Consider the following 18,695-nt stretch of genomic DNA (forward strand, 5'->3'; position numbering starts at 1 on the left):
AAATTCACATGTTTGAATTATATATGTTAAATTCTATATTCATTAAGATGACAATTTTAACCGCTTTAATACGTTATTTTTATTGCTTCTTTTTTATATCCGACGTAGAGAAATGGATACATATTTATTTCATTTCATCCGAACTGGCCAAATAATTTCCTTTGTGAAATCTATCAGAACACACACTGTTTCTTCAAGACATTACTTCTGACCTTCGTGGCCCTAAACTGAAATTCATTCGACACACATTAATGTGAGTGTGAGGTGAACGTGTGTCCGAGTCTGTAATGTTTTTTTAGAAAACACAGATAAAAATCTCAAATGTTGCTTAATCTATTCAAACTAGTTAAGAAAGCATTCCTTGTCTACTGTGGTTTAATGGGTATCCATCTATAAATATTTCAAACAGGAACTTTTGAAAGAAATCCTGTAACAAAATTGCTAGTTTTATTGTGAGCACTTACAGTACACCACATTAAGATATAATAGCACCTTTCTCTGTCTCTACTTAGCAAACAAACAACGACAGCTATCACTAGTATTAAACAGAACAGACAAATACTATACATATGGTCTGAGATTTTCTATAGAATATGGAGAGAGAGAATGATGTCTGTTTAACGTTGACGGATACTAGCCTACTTTCAATAATGAATTTCCAAATTAACTAAAAGACGGTTCTTATTGCTCTCGCAGGCCGTTTCTTAGTTGTCAGATACTTTCGGATCACATCAGGATTGTGAAAAGGAATAGTAAACATACACAACAAAGAACAAACTATCAGAAAGTACACCAAGCAAACTGCTTCTCCATCACAAATAAAATGCACACAGTTTAAGCTTTGTAAGAATTGTGTAGTCAAAACTCTTCTGCTGGGATAAAATAAACTCATTTATTATAATGAGTATTATTTTGCAGGAATTTATCAAAACTACTTAATGGTTATGCAAGCAAGGCATCATGTTTCTGTTGAAATGGAAAACTCACCACTCAGACTGTGAAAAATAATTTTTAAAGTATGTTAAGAATGCCAAGGACATAAAACACCAGCTAGAGAAAAGCAAGTTGTGATTTCATGTGAGAGGAGCCAAAAGGAAAACTGGAATAAAGGGGATTGGTGGGATGGTTTTAAATCTAATTTTAGTGCAGGATATGTCAAACATCTCATTGCTATTAACTGCTATCTCTTATGTTTGTGAAGTTTACCAAAGTGCGAAGCATACTGTACATCTGTGTAGGTAAACTGGAGAACTGTCAGTCTTTCCCCTCATGTTTGGTGTTTTTCATAAGTTTAAGGTCTCAGTTTATTAACCCTGTAATGCAAGAAACATTTATAAACACCTGAAAACATCTTCTGGATGCTTTAATCCATGCAGTAATTTGTAGCTAAATGTCACATGACATTCTCTTCTTAATCCATCTACTCATTTCTGCTGTGTTCAGTTGGGTTAAAGAATGTTTTGTACTGTGGGCCCTGTCAGCGACAGTGACTTATTTACTGTATTTAAATGATGTGCATTTTGTATTTACTTTATGTATTATTGCAGGGAAAGGGTAAGTCCAGGCCGTCCGCTAAGCAAATAATTATAACTGGTGTGATTGTCTTCCTGCAGTCCTCACAATCTGAATTACTTGTGCAGAATGTCTGACACTGTGCTTATAGAAACAGTTTCCCAAAATAACCGAGTCCTGTCTGAGAAAACAAACCTCAGGATAGTGTCAAATTAATGTTGTTCACACATGTCTGGAAACAACTAGTTTAAATGTCAGTGCCTTTCTGCATTCACTCACCCTTTTTGTAATTCTATAAAAAATAACTCAATTTTAGTCCTCAGACAGAATACCACGTATGTACTGCTGCTTCCCTTCTTCAATGATGCGTGCAGTTGTTCTTATTTTCTATGCTTTTTTAAATAATACGGTATTAAAATTCCAGATGAATCTAATCACACCAGTAGTCTCCGTTTAGAATAGTTTCACTTCAGAAGTACATTTTTACATTGGACATTTGTGAATGTCAATCCTCAGCAGTTACAGAGAAAGGAGCAATACTTTTCACTGGGTGTAAAAAGACTGGAAAGCCACATACTGTACAGACGAGGGGCAGAATGGGGAAAAAACATTTTTTGAAGTATGCTTCTGTAGTTGTTGCATAACACTCTAGTAGTTAAAGGGAACAGTGAGCAATTCAGAGAATTTATTTTTGGAAAAGGAGCACAGATTTGACAGCAGTGTTAACAAGCCAACTGATGACACTGAAAGGCAGCCAAGATGCAAAAAGCAAAACTATACAAACAAACAAGTAATAGGTTTATTCCATGCTGAAAAAAAGAAGAAAGAGAACACAATGTTTTAGCCGTGGAGCCTTCTTCAGGTTCTTCACTATACAAACGTCTAATGATCATTCAGGTGATCTGCAGAGTGCACAGGAAAAGGTGAAACTGCTCAAAACTCCAGTCTACATGCAAAACACGTGTAAATAATCTGTTTTGATTGACTGCAATATTGTACTGCAGCACCTTATAAAAACAGTTTAACCAACCAGAAAAAGCAAAGATACTGCCGGCACGATGGTGTGTTTGCTGTAATTCTCGAAGAGATGCAATCCTCTGAGGATGTACTGTACAGTATGTGGCAGCTTACTGAAAACTGAGAGTCAGCAGCGCTCGGCCGCTTTTCAAAAAGAACTATTTGCAAGTCTGAATTTGTGTGCGGAGGAAAGGTGTGTTTAGATTGGAGACAGAGGAGAGCTTTGTGCACTTTCACATCTCATACATATCAGCTCCTCTCTCTTGACACCTCACTGCCTACCTCCCTCCCTCCGTCCCTCTCTCACAGTTTCCAGACTTCTCTCACAGGGAGCACAGATATGATGCTGGGGTTCCTCTCCAATATCTTTCTCCTCATTTTGGCACAACAGGTAAGATCCACAGCTCCATCTTTTCTCGAACACATTCAACAGAAAAGCAGTGTTCCCAGGGTATATTCTTGGAAGGCAACACTTCCCTGCTCGTGTTCTCACGACAACCTGATTTTATATTCATGAAACCAGAAAAAACAGTTTAAACAAATGAAACCGTTTCTCCACTATGTTCCACATAAAAATGCGCAAGGCCGTGGGTGAGTAGTTTAATTTGTTGTTTTTTTTTCAGGATGGCCCTGCAAAAAATACTCACAGTATTAAGTTATAACTCATTAAATGACTTATTGAAGCAGAAGTGTGACTTTTCAGTGCTTATGTGAAAACTAGTCATGAAACGACACACTCAGTTGCTTAGTTTCAGAGATCACTGTGGGGTGAATGGCTGACTCTGCAAATTGTATGTGCCTGAAAATGCTCAAGAAATCCATGCATATTCATGGAATTGTTGAATTTAGCCAAATTATTGAGATACTGTACAGTGCAGCTATCATACTGTGTGATTGTAGCTCTTATTACAGTACGTAATGCTGAAAAGCTGGGCGTTTCTGAGCTACAACTATGTTTTTTTACGGAGTTTTGGTTAGGAAAGAAATACACCAAAGCTAGAAGACTATCTTATCTTTAATCATTCCTTAAATTCACCCACATGCAGATGAAATGAAGTGCCTCTGCCTGTAAACACGACAGAAGGGCTTAAGATTTTTATTCACAACCTACAGACCTTTGGCCGTGCCGGGGAGCTGTGGGAGTTTAGTGCAGGAGAGTCGCAAGTGTCTTGGTATTTTCAATCTGAAACTCCTCACTTTCACAACTGAGCGCTAAACACAGCAGTGCTGTCTTCACATTCAAATAAACCTAAATCTGAAATCGCTGTTTGTGAAGTGTTATTGTGGCGTTACTCTACTGGTGTCACTGAGATACAGTAGATTTTAATGGAAAATACGGAATAAGTGATTTCCTCATCCTCAACGCTGAACTATACATTTCTGGACCTTGTCCCTGTAAGAAATATTTTATTGCATGGGGTGCAAGAGACAGAATTCAGCAGCTTTTGAAAAGAGCTGTTTTTGTAGCCTTATGATCATAGGATTTTAAGGGATGTTTCTGAAGTTTTGACTGTTTACTTCAGAAAACAGACTCACAATTTAGATGATTGCATGGATTGTTTAATTTTAATAGCAGAAAGTACACACTTGAAATACTGTGTATGGTTGCCTTGAAAAACAAAATTGAGAACTTCATGATTTTCTCTGTTTTACCTTACTTGCTTGTGGTTAAACTGCACTGTGATATCATTCATTTTGTTTTACTTCAGCTTTCCTGTTTGCACTTTACATTCTTGTATCGCGTAATGGAAAACTTAATTGGCGATGGAATTTTTAGCAATAATCAGTAGGAAAAGACACTCAGCATGAGTACAAAGTGGGGTAATTGCCTCTGCTTTATTTTTTTCTCTCTAAAGCCTTTGCTTTGGTGGTCCATCAATCAACAAAAGCCCCAGCCCCTCTCCCACAAAGCTTCTCATCACCAGACCAGCTCAGAGACCACTGAAGTCCAGTGTATGGGAGGACTGGTGGTAAAAAATAGCATTAAAAATGTGCATATCATTTTTCAAGGCGACACCTTTGCAGGATTTATTTAATAATGTAATTTGAGTCCCACTGTTTTCAGAAGAAATGGATTACAGGTGCAATCATCACAGATGCTTCCCTCTGTCATTGCTTGATGGGGTAGCACAATCACAGGACATGCACAGTTAACACAGCCTTGTGCTTTGCGGAGCACAGCAAAATCCTGTCGTTTTTGCCCTTTGTCCTGGCTGCCCTGGGCGCTTGTGAGTTTGTTCAACAAAGCGATCCAAAATCAAACCCGCTGAAATCGGGTTTTGCTTTTAAAGATGGTTACTTGCTCCTGAAATTACATTAAAAACGGGTAACAAAAGTCTTCTGTGGTCATAACCCAGAAAAAACATTGTGATCCGAGACTGATGGTGGCCCAACCAGGACGATTACTGGTGACTGTGTCCAGACAGTGTCAGAGTCACGCTTATCGTACACTGGGGCATAAGTAAAGAAAGCACTCCTGTTCTTAGTTTTATATTATACCTCAAGTTTTTCTACAGGGCTCAGAGCAATGGTCAATTAGCAGCTCCGAGGACCGGGGCAGGAGGCCCCGAGCGCAGGCAGTTCTGTCACTGGCCATGCAGATGTCGCAGCAAGCCCCCGTGTGCCCCAGGGGTCAGCCTGGTCAAAGACGGTTGCGGGTGCTGCCCGACCTGCGCCAAGCAGGCTGGGGAAGCCTGCAATGAAGCCGACGTCTGCGATCCTCACAAGGGGATGTACTGCGACTACGCTGCCGACAGCCCTCGCTTCGAGGTGGGAGTCTGTGCCTGTAAGTGACCACACTCTGTAGCGGCTTCTTACCGTATGTTCATTCACACACATCGACAACACAAAACCAGCTCGGAACCGTGTCTTTGTTAACCGAGTTCACGATAAAGCCAGTAACTTGTGACACATTAGTTAGAGATCAAGCCCAGTTTTAAGGGGTCAATCCTCAGTAGGTTTCTTGTTCTGTCAATACCACGATATGGTTCTGAGATCAGGGCTTACTGATGCTTCTGTAACATTATCTTTCAAGTCAAGCATGTCATGTAAACTTTCATACACGTCTCAGTATATACATTTGAATATTAAGTACCGTTATTCAGTTTTATTATAAATGCCTTACTAATATAATGTTGCCATAACAAAATGGCTAGTTGCTTTACATTAACTCTTCAGATATTTGTAGCTTGCATATAACTGAACCCGATCATAAGCAACATGGGTCTGTACAGTGCAGTATTAGTAGGTGCTTTTATTATGACTACTGTATCTGTCTCTCTTTGACCCTTGGATCTGCAAACTGTGCAATCAACAGAATCATTCATCGCCCACCAAATGATCACTTGCACTGCGCCCTCTTTCCCTTGGTTGTACGTCGAACGTCACCCCAGCAGGGACCTTCTCTCACTTTCTCCAGACATGATGGCCGTCGGCTGCGAGCTCAACGGGGTTTTCTACAACAACGGCCAGGCGTTTCAGCCCAGCCCCTCGTACAAGTGCATCTGTGTGGCCGGGGCGATTGGCTGCACGCCAGCCTTCACTCGGAAGCCTGCCGCCCTGGAACGAACTGCCCCCACCGGTGGAGGAGGGCCAAGCCCGTTCAGAGGTGCCAAGGACTCAAGGAAGCACCAACAAGATACAACTTACAGAGCCATGCCAGGTGTGTATTTGGAGCAGATACAAGTAGAAAGCAATGCTTGTATCGCCAGGAATGATAATTGCTGTAAAGAAAATGGAGCTGTATAATTACCTTGGCAAAGGAATACAGGGATAAAGTGATAAAAATCGTCTTCAATGTGTAGCTGAGCACAGATCACTTAGGGCAGCAATTCTCAGTCAAATGTCTCGTTTTCATTTTGAAGTTGGAGAGATGTTTTCTTAACACTGCGTTTTAAAAATGAAAAAATAAAAAATACATTTCCGCAAAAGAACACAGAACTTCAATCTGTCGCAAGAAACTTTAGTAGCCAAATGATAAAAATGTTACGCCATTCCCTTTAACTGCAATACTGATAGCTTACAGGAATCACCCTTTAGCATGGAAAAAGAACTGCCTCATCCAGACCACAGCATGGAGCCCCTGTTCCAAATCCTGTGGGATGGGCATCTCGGTCAGGGTCAACAACGACAACAGCAAATGTGAAATGAGAAAGGACCGCAGACTGTGCATACTGAGGCCTTGTGATGCAAATATACTCCAAAATGTAATGGTAGGTAATTGATTTCTTGCAAAAATGTGTTACTATTAAAACAATAAGTAATTTTCTTACTTCACTTAACTCCACTGTCTTTCAGAATAAGGTATGGGTCCTAAAATGAGCTGCACTGCTCTGTGCCAGTTTTATCCTTAAATTCATTCCGTTGATCACAGCTGTAAGTTTTTCAAATTCCTGTTAAAAGCGCAGTTATTTGAAAGTTTCTTTCACCCACCCTGTTTGAACAAACAGTAATTATACGAAATGCTAATGCATGCATCTAGAAATAAAACCCCCCAAAAAAGTGCAAAAACAAGGTGATAAATAAATTCTACACATTACTACTTACACTTCAAATGAGATATATCTCACATTTATTTCTAGATACCAAGGGGAAAAACCTGTCAGCCGAAGTTCCAGTTAAAGAAGCCAGAGAAGCTGACTCTGTCGGGCTGCTCCAGTACTCGGAGCTACAGGCCTGCTTACTGTGGGGTTTGCAGTGACAAGCGCTGTTGTACCCCCAGCACATCCAGAATGATCACGGTCCAGTTTGACTGCGCCGACGGGGCCCGGGTGAAGTGGAAGATGCTGTGGATTTCCTCCTGTGTGTGCCAAAGGAATTGCAGAGATCCCGGCGACATCTTCTCTGAACTGACCCTTCTCTAGTCTTTGAAGCGCTATTACATCAGAACCAAGTTCTCAAAAACATATCAATAATCAAGATGGAAAGTGGTATAAAAAAAGTCCTGGAAACAAATGCCCAATTTCTTGCCGATAGCGTTGACTACACTTGTAGTTCTGGGTGGTATTTCAGTATTTGATAAAGTAGACAAGAAAATGATTTGCTGGAGAAGCACTGATAATTCTTTGGCAAATGACAGCTAATGATTATGTCACCACAAATTCACCATCAGGAAAACACACATTGAAACACAAAAATATCAATGGACATTTGAAGCACAAAGGTATTTTTCTGATTGGTTTGTTTTCATGACGCAATGGGGTAACATAACCTGGATTATTTTACATGTATGTGTTGTTTTAACGTTTAAGTTGCTTGTCTCTGACTTTAGATTACATATACTGTTACATTTTTATAACCAGGATTTTAAAGTGCAAATAAGGACAAAACAATGGTGTGCGTAGCTTCTGTTTATAAACGCTTGATAAGCAGTCATTCAAAATTGAAAACACACTCTTTTACTATAAATATTACATCAAAAGCAACACAGATTCCTGTATTATTTTCAACTAGCAGAAATGGTGAACAATTACCCATCATTTTTCAAATAAATCTAAATCTAGAGACAGGAAGATTAACTATTGTCCTTGAATTATTTAGCTTGTTAACTCCTGTCCAATTCTATTTGTTTTTAAAGATGATACACGTCTTGAGCCACACTAAACAAAGAAATAGTATTCAGTTTTAGAAAAACTATAACTGCTACAGCATGAAACAATTTTATTATGCCTTATAACACGTTTAATAGTGCAGTTTGTTTTATGTTATCGATTTGAGCCAGACCTCAAGGAGGGCTGTGGCAGATCAGAGCCTATCCCCTAAGTATAGGCTGCATGGGGGGACTGAGAGCAAGTAACTGCTCATCATGTGAAACGGGACATCTGTCTAGCTCAGAGTCCTTCCTCCATAGTCCATTTAGGCCTATTCTCATAGCCTTTTTTAGATAGAAACACAATAATCTGCACCCAGATTTCTGCTACTTCTCATTTTGGTGAAGGTAAACATTTTCTTCCTGTGGTCAACAACCATATGTATTCATATTACCACTACAAAATACACTTATACTTTTATTTATGACCAATAACTATAGATGAGCAATTGTCTAACCAGTGAACTAGGCAGAATATCCATGATGGCTTTCTGTACAAATGGTCCTGGACATTTACAAAATGCTTATATAGTAATCTTTGGGAAACGATAACAACATTTACAGCAGTATACTGTATAATTAAAATATTACTACCCCTTCTGTAGCGGTCTTTGAATCTTAGACTCTAATGGTGTCATTAGTCTGGATGTGAACTACAACATAATATTTAACACAAAAAACAGATATTTTAATTCTTTACATAAATGTTCATTACATTGTTAGAATATATGTTTAATATAATGTCACTTGAAAGAGCATTTTTTGATTGAATTAAAAATATGAATTACTTTACATACATGTACAAAAAGATTATTATAACAAAGTGCAATTAGATGTATGTCCTATTTATGATCATTATTATAATAAAAGAGCATGAAAACCTTTGCCTATGTTGTTATTTAGAAAGGATCGATTAAAAGTAATTTATACAGCTATGTTGAGTCGCGGTGCTTCTGCTGCTAGCAAACCCTTTGTTGCATCAAGCTGTTCATATTCCCCTATCAGTGAAGTCAAGGATGAGACAGCTTCTGTGAAACAAGCCTGCTCCATCCCATCTACATTTAAATAGTGGTGGAGATGAGCCTGCAAACAAAACACCCACCATTAAAAACATACATCCAGTAAGTAAGATGAGAACAAAACGTCATTTGCAACGATGACCTGGGGAATACCCACTTATACAGGAAGGATCCGTCGGAGGGCTTAAGGGTACAAAAGGAATGCTTCACCCAGAACCTGTCACATTTCAGCTACATGGCCAGCCACTACCGCACACTCCAGAAATCTGGCATATTCATGTGTGAAGCAGGAAAATGTTTTGCCATATAGTCCCTCAGTGCGGCTGCCACCTTTTTCAGACCATCACAAACCGAGGCGCTGGACTACATAACTATGCCTGGGGATCTCATCTGCTTCTAGAGGAATGTTGATGAGGTTAAACGACAACTGTATAATCACACGCTAGTAATTGATGCACAGAGGTGCACTGTATAAATGACTGATGTAAGTACTCATTCTTGTAATAGCCTGACGATCAGTCAATTATCTGAGTTGAGAGGGGTTCCTAAAGAAAAAAAACAGCTTGATATGAAAACGAAATGCTTGTATTTAGTACAAAAGCAACGATCACTTACTATTGTTAAGAAGTGCACCATTAACATAAATTGACATAAGGCACGTGATGTGATTTGAGTTTACAGGCTGGAGTTAAAGAGTAAAATAACCATTTCAGACGTGTGTCAGCGACACTTACCTTCTTCCTGTAGAGCCTCATGAACCTGTCCTTGAGCTCAACGAGTGTTGGCTTGATGCAGGTGTTGTTGGCCAGGGCCAGTAAGGAATGGGAGTGCCCCACTGGGGGAACCGAGCACAGACCGGTCTTCCAGCCTTCTTGGTTCCAAGACACAAACTGAAGAGAAGGCTTCAGCCTGGAGGAAGGTGAAGCAAAGCCAGTAAACATATATACTGTACACACACACATATATATTAAAAAAACATATTTTACCACCATTAATTTTATATAAAATGCAGTGTAGCAAAGTAGAACGTGACAATGGTTGAAAGGCTGCTGTTACTCAGGACAGAGTACCATATAAGAACATAAGTGAGGCTGTAAACGAGAGGAGGCCATTCGGCCCATCTAGCTTGCTTGGTAGTTAGGCAGTAACGGATCCTCGGCGACACAGCGCTCTCACGCAGCTGCGTCTTGAAAGACCAGGGATTCGCCTTCAACAACATGGCGGGGAGCAGGTTCCACAGCACCACAATCCTTTCGGTGCAGAGGTGCCTCTGGTACTCGGTTTTAAAAGATAAAACTTTCTGTCTGATTCCCTTAATATTTTTAAAATAGAAATTGCCTATTAAAATGATCTACCAGTAAAGGGATTCTCCGTTACTTCTTCATTCAGTATCCCAAGTTTCATTTCCCAGGAATAATTACTCTACATGAGTCACTCCCCTGGATCAACCTGCAGGTTATTTGCCCTGCTCAACATTCCAATGAAATATCTTTATTTTCCAAAGCTATTTTTTTCTTTTAAATTAGTTAGGGTGGCTGACTGTCTAAACAAAAACAGAACACACAAAATGTATACGGTGCCCTCCAGATGAATCCATACCACAGGGAAATAGGAACACAAAATATCAGAAACAGATAGGTCCTTCAGACACCATATCTGTGTTCATGTGGATGTATCCCTTGAATCGCTGGAAAAGTCTAATTTAGGCCAAGCTTGAGGTTCTTGGCAGGAGGAATCAGGTGTTTGGCTTAAATGTCCTGGTACGTGTTGGAGTTTATGATTACTGCTCCAAGACCCGAAGATGTGAAACAACCCCAGGAGTCTCCCTCACCTTTTTTTAAAGCAAGCTTGAGGGTTTTCTCAGCATGGGGTTTGCCTTTTTTTACACCAAACATGGTTCTGAGACACATCTCCAAAGACCTTAAAACATTGTGCCAAAATTCATTCAGATGCAGTTTAACCTATCTGAGTCACCTTCTGTGCACACACTGTGTACGCATTTTGATGTTGATGTTGACGTTTTGACTGAATGTTTTTGCAGTAGATTAAGAGAAATAGTCTGACTGGCCTCTTACCTTTCAATGTTCCTTCTAAGGTCAGACACTTGTACGTTGCCACGGACCATGAGGGCACAAGCCAAGTATAAGCTGTGCTTTGGGTCCGCGTGGATCAGCTGATGATCTCTACTGAAAGCATCAGTAAACATCTGATCCAGCCTGATTTACAAGAGCAGGTCGAGAAACACAATAAGAACATTAACAGTAGGCCACAGTTACTGTACAAGCAGTATACCAAGCATTGTATATGAATAAAGAAAACACGACAATCTGGTGAACTCAAGTGGATTGTACATTCGCACTGCTGGTGATTTAAAATGCATACAGCAAGACCTTAATGAGCCAAAAGACTTGCAGTTTATTCTATTATTTCTGCGTTTGTTGCTTTGGATTTCATTTTCAGGCAGAGGTTTCAGGGTTCTGCTCTTGACTGTCTCTAGGTGGCTCGATCTCTCTTTATCACGCAGTGCAAATGACCCCATGTGTATAAATTTCCCCCTCGGGGTTTACACGTAGTTGAAAAATTGCCTTCACAGTAAGGAGTCAGTGACGTACAGCACTGCACACATATCATATGCATTCCTCTCACGGCACAGGGTTTAGTCACTTTCAAAACTTGAAACCCTGCCAAAGAGTTCAACGGCAAGTAGTGTACACAAACAAGAATGGAGCTCTCCAAATGTAGTCTCAGAATCCAGTAACACTGCCCTCTTGCCATTAAATACCTATTCAGAATTTGACCGGTTCTGGTTTCTGCTAAACAAAACAAGACCAAAACAAAGTTAAATTGAATATTTTGTAGCAGGTTAAGATTTGGTTTAAATTGACTCAACCATCAGTGGAATTTAATACAGACGAATTGAAGGCAAATTCTTTACTAAAAGAATTCTCTCATTCATAGCAGCTGAAAGGGCTCTTTATGGGCGCCCATGGAAGAGCTCCAGACTCAAACTTAATATCCTGAGCTGCTGAAAGTACAAACAAACAGTGCAGCAGTAAAAATAGCTCAAGAGTGCACTGTACCTCCTTGAAGGAATATTTACATCCGCCAGTGTGTACAGAGGAGTTAAACTGGGTACCAGGTAGTGCAGCCGTGGAAATGGAACAAGGTTCATAGCAATTTCATTGAGGTCCATGTTGAGGGACCCCTCAAAACGTGCAGAGCTATAAAAAAAACAAAACATTTTGTCTGTGGATCTTAAAACAATCTTCCGCAGCTGCATAATTTACTCTGCTTTCTTATTCCTCACTGGGAGATGCTTCCTTACATTTAATACTAATGTTTCACAAGGAAATGCTAACAGGTTAAACTCTGCCCATCTTAAACAGCAGTGGGGGAGAAATAAAAAAAAATAATTTTTAGAACTAGGCACATTTATAAGGTGCAGTAGAAAAAAAGATGTTCCACACTAAAGGGCTTCTAATGTTTGAACATACTGTACCTGGTTAAGTTTAGCAGTAGATTAGCTACGATGTTGTTCATGGCATCAAAAGGCTTCTCCAAACTACTGACTCCTCCGCGGCCAGAAATGATGGTGCTGTCCTGTTTAATTACAGCTCCAGGCTTTCCTGAATAGGCCATCTGCTTAATTTTGTTGACTATGTCAACTAAAGACTGCAATAATTAATAAGAAATAATAAAAGGAAAGACAAAATATCAATGAATGTCAAGTATCAATGTCTTACATCTTTAAATACCAATTAGCTGGATGTTAGATTGTTTTGTACTGGCTTTACATCTTTCAAATTGCCCTTTTTCTTCAGTTCTGAAAAATAAATAGCTTTTTAAAGGGGATTACTTTGAAATATGCAACCAAAAGATTGTAACTCTGTGAAAAAGAAAAGAACATAACAGAAAAAGAAAACTTCCAAACAGAAGGAAACACACTAATATACTATATTAATAATATCAGAGAAGGTCAACAAAAGTAATTAGGCTGAAACATATTTAATAATAATCAGTCGTATCAAACAATGAAAGGAATAGCAACTACGGACATCAAATTGAATTTTATTTTTGGAAGGTTTTATTTAGTTAAAATTCTGGGGCAATCTCCGATATAATGCAAATTCTCTTTTTTTGCCCCCCACCACTGTCTTCCAGACTCACTTGATTTTCTATGGGAAGAACACAGTCTGCATGCTCGGTCAGCTCTCGCATTGCCAGGACACTGTTATAGGGGGAAGTGATGACATCGTCTTCAGCAGAAGGGTACACTGAAGTGACTATCCTGTAAACCTCAGGGAATTCATCCTCAAGCAGGTTCAGAACAAAAGTCCCCAAACCAGACCCAGTCCCTAAAAGGCATTAATAAAATCAGATTACCATTAGTAATATCATCCTAATCTTTACAGAACACTGCAGAAATTGTTGAATGTGTCTTTAAAATGTCATGAGCCAGGGATTTTCACATTTCTCCTTCTGCAAAGGAATAAAGGCATGCCTTTTCCTACAGGTGTCATCTTTCCTTCATGAGCAGAAAGAAGTCTATGATCTTGTACAGAAAAGTTGGGGCCTCCTCATACAGAAAATGTATTTTTAACAATTATTTACCTATTATTGTTAGATTGACACTTACACCCAAAGTGTCTTACAGTTGCGTCCATTTATAGAGCTGGACATTTTATCTAAGTACCTTGTTCAGGGGTACAATAGCAATGGCCCACACTGTAGCCACACCTTTCCAGCTCTGAGTCCAGTCCTAACCACAAAGCTACACAACTAGTAGGCAAGCTTTATAATCATAGAAATTAGCCACAAATGAAAGGCTATGGAAATCCACAGCTCACCTCCCCCCATAGAGTGTATAACAAAGAAGCACTGCAGGCAGTCACAGTGCTCTGCAGCCTTTCTCAGATTCTCCACAATCTGCTCTCGGTAAGTGCAGCCGTATACCTTGTGTCCTACAGCCCTATAGAAAAAAAAAAACAGAACATGGGTGTCTTTGTAAAATAGTGGCTCAGCCAAACACCAAATTAGCAATGAACAAAAGCTTTCATCAACAATATCCCTTACTACACAAAAGACACCTTACTGTGGACTGCAAGATGACCGAAAAGATTTAATCTTGATTTTGAAGCAAAAAGATTCTCTTAGAAAACATCTTCAAAATAAAGTGGATAGTAATAGGCTGAAGGAATCCACAAATGAAAAAGCATCCAAACCAGTCGTAATCACAAAGATGCTTCTTTCGTTAAATCATAAAGGCCGATAAAACTGTTAAACTCTCTTGGGTTTTAAGTGGCGATTCCTGATGTTGAGTTCTTACCAGTTGTTGCCGGATCCTGAGACATCTGTAATGAGCTGCTTACTGTCAAACACTTCTCTCAGTGGTCCCTGGAGTATTTCATTGACAACACCTTCCTCCATGTCAATGAGAACAGCCTGGAGAAAAGGCGATTGCAGAAACTATGTGAGAACCCTGGTCACAAAATACACCGGGCATTAAAACACTACAGATAAAAAAAGAAAGGATGATTTTACCCTAGCTTTTAGAGAACTGATTTTTCCTCCACGAATACCTTCTCCGGCACTTGTCCTAGATACAGTATACACACAATCAATATTAGATTAGATAACCTTTATTAGCCCAAACTTGGGAATTTCTTTTGGCAATATTGCTTCACAACTTTCACCAATAAAAAAAAAAACATGCATTACAAGTGCAAAACAATACCATACATGTTACTCAAACATATGAAGTACTTCGAACTATGGACATTTTTTAAATGACAATAAGGGCTAGAATTAAAATTATACTGACTGAAGAACAAATGAAAAATAAGACAAATGCAAATGTAGAAGCAAGCTGTACAGTGAACGGGAAAACACATTTTAAAGTAAAATGATAAAAAAAACCTACCTGGTATCCACGTTCCTAAAGAAACTACTTAAGGCTTCATCATAAATCCCTTTCTAAAAAAAGAAAGATGTTCCTTAAAACACAAAGGCAATTGATATCATGACTACAAATTACATACATTTCAAAATGCAAAATATATTATTGATTTTTTTAGGTCATGCAGAAGAGGGAGATGAGATTTTAACACAACAGAGTTCTACTGCTTTCTCATATTCTCATAATATTTGGTAGATGCACTGAAAACTCAAGACTCCAAGTGTGACATAGTGTTTGGCAGGTCAGATACGAGCAGCTAATTATCATATATTCTTTAAATAGGTACTAGAGCTTTGTAATGTATACCGTACAAAGTCAAAAATGTACCCCACGTTCTTTAAACAGAAAAAGCTATTTGCACAAGTGTTATTCTGTGATTATTCTTCTATACAACAAATGACAGTACTTTCGTTGGAACAGGTTTCCAGAAGTAAAAGTACTGTTTTGTGTTCCTGGTTAGATTAGGAAGTGTGCAGTGCTGCAAAGCATTTGACAGCTACAGTACCTCCTAGTGAAGGCCTTGTTCATAATAACTGAGTGGCTTTTTACCTACTTATATTAATAAAAGAAATCTGGCTGCACAGTGATATGAGTTTTGACAAAAGTACATTTTAAACTGTGAGCACGTCTTTAACACACTATCTCCACTACATCTGCTTGCACACCAAGAATGCATTAAAGCTAAAGATGCAGTTATTTACCTTGTTCTGAAATTGAAATTAAGTACAAAATACACCTGTATCATCACAGAGATTAGATCAAATATTTCGATTATATTAGAAAGACACTAAATGTCAGGGTGCTGATAGCAGTAGTGAAAAGGAGGTGGATGCTGCACACTGGTGGTGGTGGTGGAGGAGGGGAGTCCCCATTACCTGTAAAGCGCTATATAAGTGTAAGCAATTATTATTATTATTATTATTATTATTATTATTATTATTACAATTGTACATTTTCACTGCTAATTAAGCAGCACCATATTGTTTCGAATATCGAAGAGATAGAAATCTCTATCTCACTAAATGTCAAAAAATAAAATCAACCACTGATCAGGATGACCACTAATCGTTTTTTAAAATTAGTTTTTTAAAATAAATTACACAAACTCCATGTGCATGTCTTTATACTTACTTTATTTACATGTGCGTGTTCCCGTAGAGCCAGGTCCCAAAATCTGCACCCCACCTGATTGCCACACTGTCCCACTGGAGGAAGAAATAAACACTGTAATTAACGAACAATCCAAGAATTAGCATAATAACTACAATTAGCCTGGGGACAGGGTTCGTAGAAGAATTGTAAATTTTACTACAAATCTAAAATCTTAAAGCCACTCGAAGCTGAAACTGATAAAAGGTGTAAATCAATTATGTTGTATTTGCTTCAGTCTCCCATAACTGAAGATGACGTCTGTGGAAAGCTTTTGAGGAAAACACTTGTTAAAAGCTGAATATTTGACCTACATGATTTAACGGTTAAATATTCCATGAGTGTGACTGGGAGTAAAGCTAGCATAATTAAACACTGTGAGCTAAACGTTATTCAAAATTGAAAATATGAAATATATACGTAGCGTTTATTGAAATCGCAGTACGATAATTTCATAACAGTAGTAGTTACTGTAGGACGACTAACAGTACTTTCCTTCGATTAGAAAAAAATAATAGCTACTTACCTTGCACTACAATAGACTGTGTCATCTTGGGTGAACTATTCACATGCACACACAAACAGAAAATAAACACATAATGATTAAATTTCTTCTACTTTATATCTACCGGTGAGGTACCCCTAAACTGAACGGCTTTGGTGTCAATCCTGGGTCAGATTATAGGACTACACGGAGTTTCTTTACAATATAATAACGTAAGCGCCAACACCGCTTTCTCGTTGCATTAAATCATATTCAATCTCGATTTACTTTACGAAACAGGGAGGCGAAAAACATTCAGTTAAAGTTTCGGCGCCTCTGCACCTCTTCGAAAAAAAGTTTGTTGGTCGCTTCCTGATGACGTCTCCCTTAGAAACGAGAGACGCCACATTTCTTTCCGTTAGCCTTGGCGACGGCGCGAGATCGGAAGAAGAGAATGCATAGCAATTTCTTCAACTCCCTCGATAGTTCCGTCACTATCTTCCCACGCTTACTTTCCTGATGCTTAACACTGATATCTGGATGAATTTAGCATTCCCTTTTCTTGAATCAGAACTGAACAGAAATAGATCCGAGGCATGCTGCTGTACAGAACGTCGTGTGATGGTTCACAGTCACATCCCGCCAGATATGTGAGCAGCATAGACGGAGTGTATATTTAAATACACCGATCTAGACTGTATGCAGTGCACAAGTCCAGGTGAGGGCAGCTACAGTACATAAAACGTTATTATTTTAATACCATGGCGGTTATAAGACATTGCCCCACAACAGTTGCCTTTTAGAGATTTTGTTTTAGTATACTTTTCATAAGAACAGACGGGAGATTCATGCCTTGGGCATCATATGCTATTTTTTATATAAAAAAGGGATGGTTATGTTCATCCTGGTCTTCTGGACCTGGAGTGTCTGCGAATTTTCTGCGAATTTGTCCTCAAAGCACGAGCCCCAGCCCCACTGCACTGAGATCAGGTAGAGAAATAAGACATTCCTTTACTAAGGAACGAGTAATAGGTTTATTCCATGCTGAAAAGAGAAGAAAGTTATATTCTGGACTTTCTTCTCTTTTCAGCAGGGAATAAACCTGTTACTTGTTCCTATGCAGCCTACGCATGCTGACACAGCTGCCCACCTGAACTATTCCTTCACTAATTCATTCAAGGGGGTGCAAGCCCAGACTGGATTTTATCTGGGACACCAGGGCTAATACTCATGGTGTGATGTACAATGCCGTGGGATTTTTAATGATCTGATGTTTCATTTCATAGATGGTGTCTCCTACAGCACAGAGTCCCTAGTCACCATGTTAGGATGTTGGTTTTGATATTCTGGTCCAGAGAAAAGAGTGCAACCAACTGTTCCAGCACCACATACAGCAAAACGGGTGTTCCTTGGCAATCTGCTGTTCCAGTACTGACCAGACCCAGCTTTGCTCACTTATTGATATCTGAAGTGACCAGGTAAGAAAGTGTCTCCTTTCCTGTCAACATACCCGAACTGTCCATTTCCACTGTTTCACCTCAACTGTTAAGGTAGCCTTACAAAGCTTCTTCCCTTTATATGCTGCATTTGCAGAGTCTTACTTAGGCGTGTAATGATCACTCTAGCTCCCACAGCACCACGGCCAGAAGTCAATCAACCAACCTACTGTACCAACCTCCCACTCAATCACCCAATGTGCTCGTTCCCTTGACAACACGATCAGGTGGGTTGTCAATACCGCCCATCCAGTTCATCCCCACTTTGCCGACGTTGTTGTGTTCCATCTTGTGCTGTTCATTTGATAACGTTCAGGATCTTTGGATTCCTCTTTTGTTGTTCACTTCTGAGCTCTTGTTAAGTCCAAAGCCACACTCAGCCTCCTGCTGTCTTACTTTGTCTGTGATTCGGAAGTCATTCTAAATGCAGAACCACGAGGTTCTGCTGTCTTGCAAAGGCAGCAGGACATTTAAT

At 39.3% G+C, this 18,695-nt stretch overlaps 2 protein-coding genes across 3 annotated transcripts; one reads left to right on the top strand and one right to left on the bottom strand.

The window, feature by feature from the left end:
* The first annotated feature begins 2,812 nt into the window (after positions 1-2,812).
* On the top strand, positions 2,813-7,391 carry ccn6 (cellular communication network factor 6). The gene is made up of 5 exons (XM_015353021.2): positions 2,813-2,920; positions 5,035-5,314; positions 5,948-6,190; positions 6,547-6,740; positions 7,110-7,391. Exons 1-5 carry the CDS (start codon positions 2,870-2,872, stop codon positions 7,389-7,391), a joined length of 1,050 nt encoding a protein of 349 aa, XP_015208507.2. The 5' UTR covers positions 2,813-2,869.
* tube1 (tubulin, epsilon 1) lies at positions 7,071-17,118 on the bottom strand. 2 transcript variants are annotated; one of them, XM_006626167.3, is made up of 12 exons: positions 16,767-17,118; positions 16,223-16,296; positions 15,056-15,108; positions 14,677-14,731; positions 14,462-14,577; positions 13,983-14,104; positions 13,303-13,490; positions 12,635-12,807; positions 12,216-12,356; positions 11,211-11,351; positions 9,870-10,044; positions 7,071-9,199 (listed from the first exon to the last, which is right to left on the bottom strand). In XM_006626167.3, the coding sequence occupies exons 1-12, from the start codon at positions 16,789-16,791 to the stop codon at positions 9,041-9,043; spliced, it is 1,422 nt and encodes a 473-aa protein (XP_006626230.1). In that variant the 5' UTR covers positions 16,792-17,118; the 3' UTR covers positions 7,071-9,040. The 2 variants fall into 2 exon arrangements, with proteins under 2 accessions (XP_006626230.1, XP_069052333.1); XM_069196232.1 differs by lacking the exon at positions 16,767-17,118 and having other exon boundaries at positions 15,056-15,128; positions 16,223-16,291.
* Positions 17,119-18,695: the final 1,577 nt, after the last annotated feature.

The sequence above is a fragment of the Lepisosteus oculatus genome, chromosome 2, assembly GCF_040954835.1.
Source record: "Lepisosteus oculatus isolate fLepOcu1 chromosome 2, fLepOcu1.hap2, whole genome shotgun sequence".
Taxonomy (NCBI): Eukaryota; Metazoa; Chordata; class Actinopteri; order Semionotiformes; family Lepisosteidae; genus Lepisosteus; species Lepisosteus oculatus.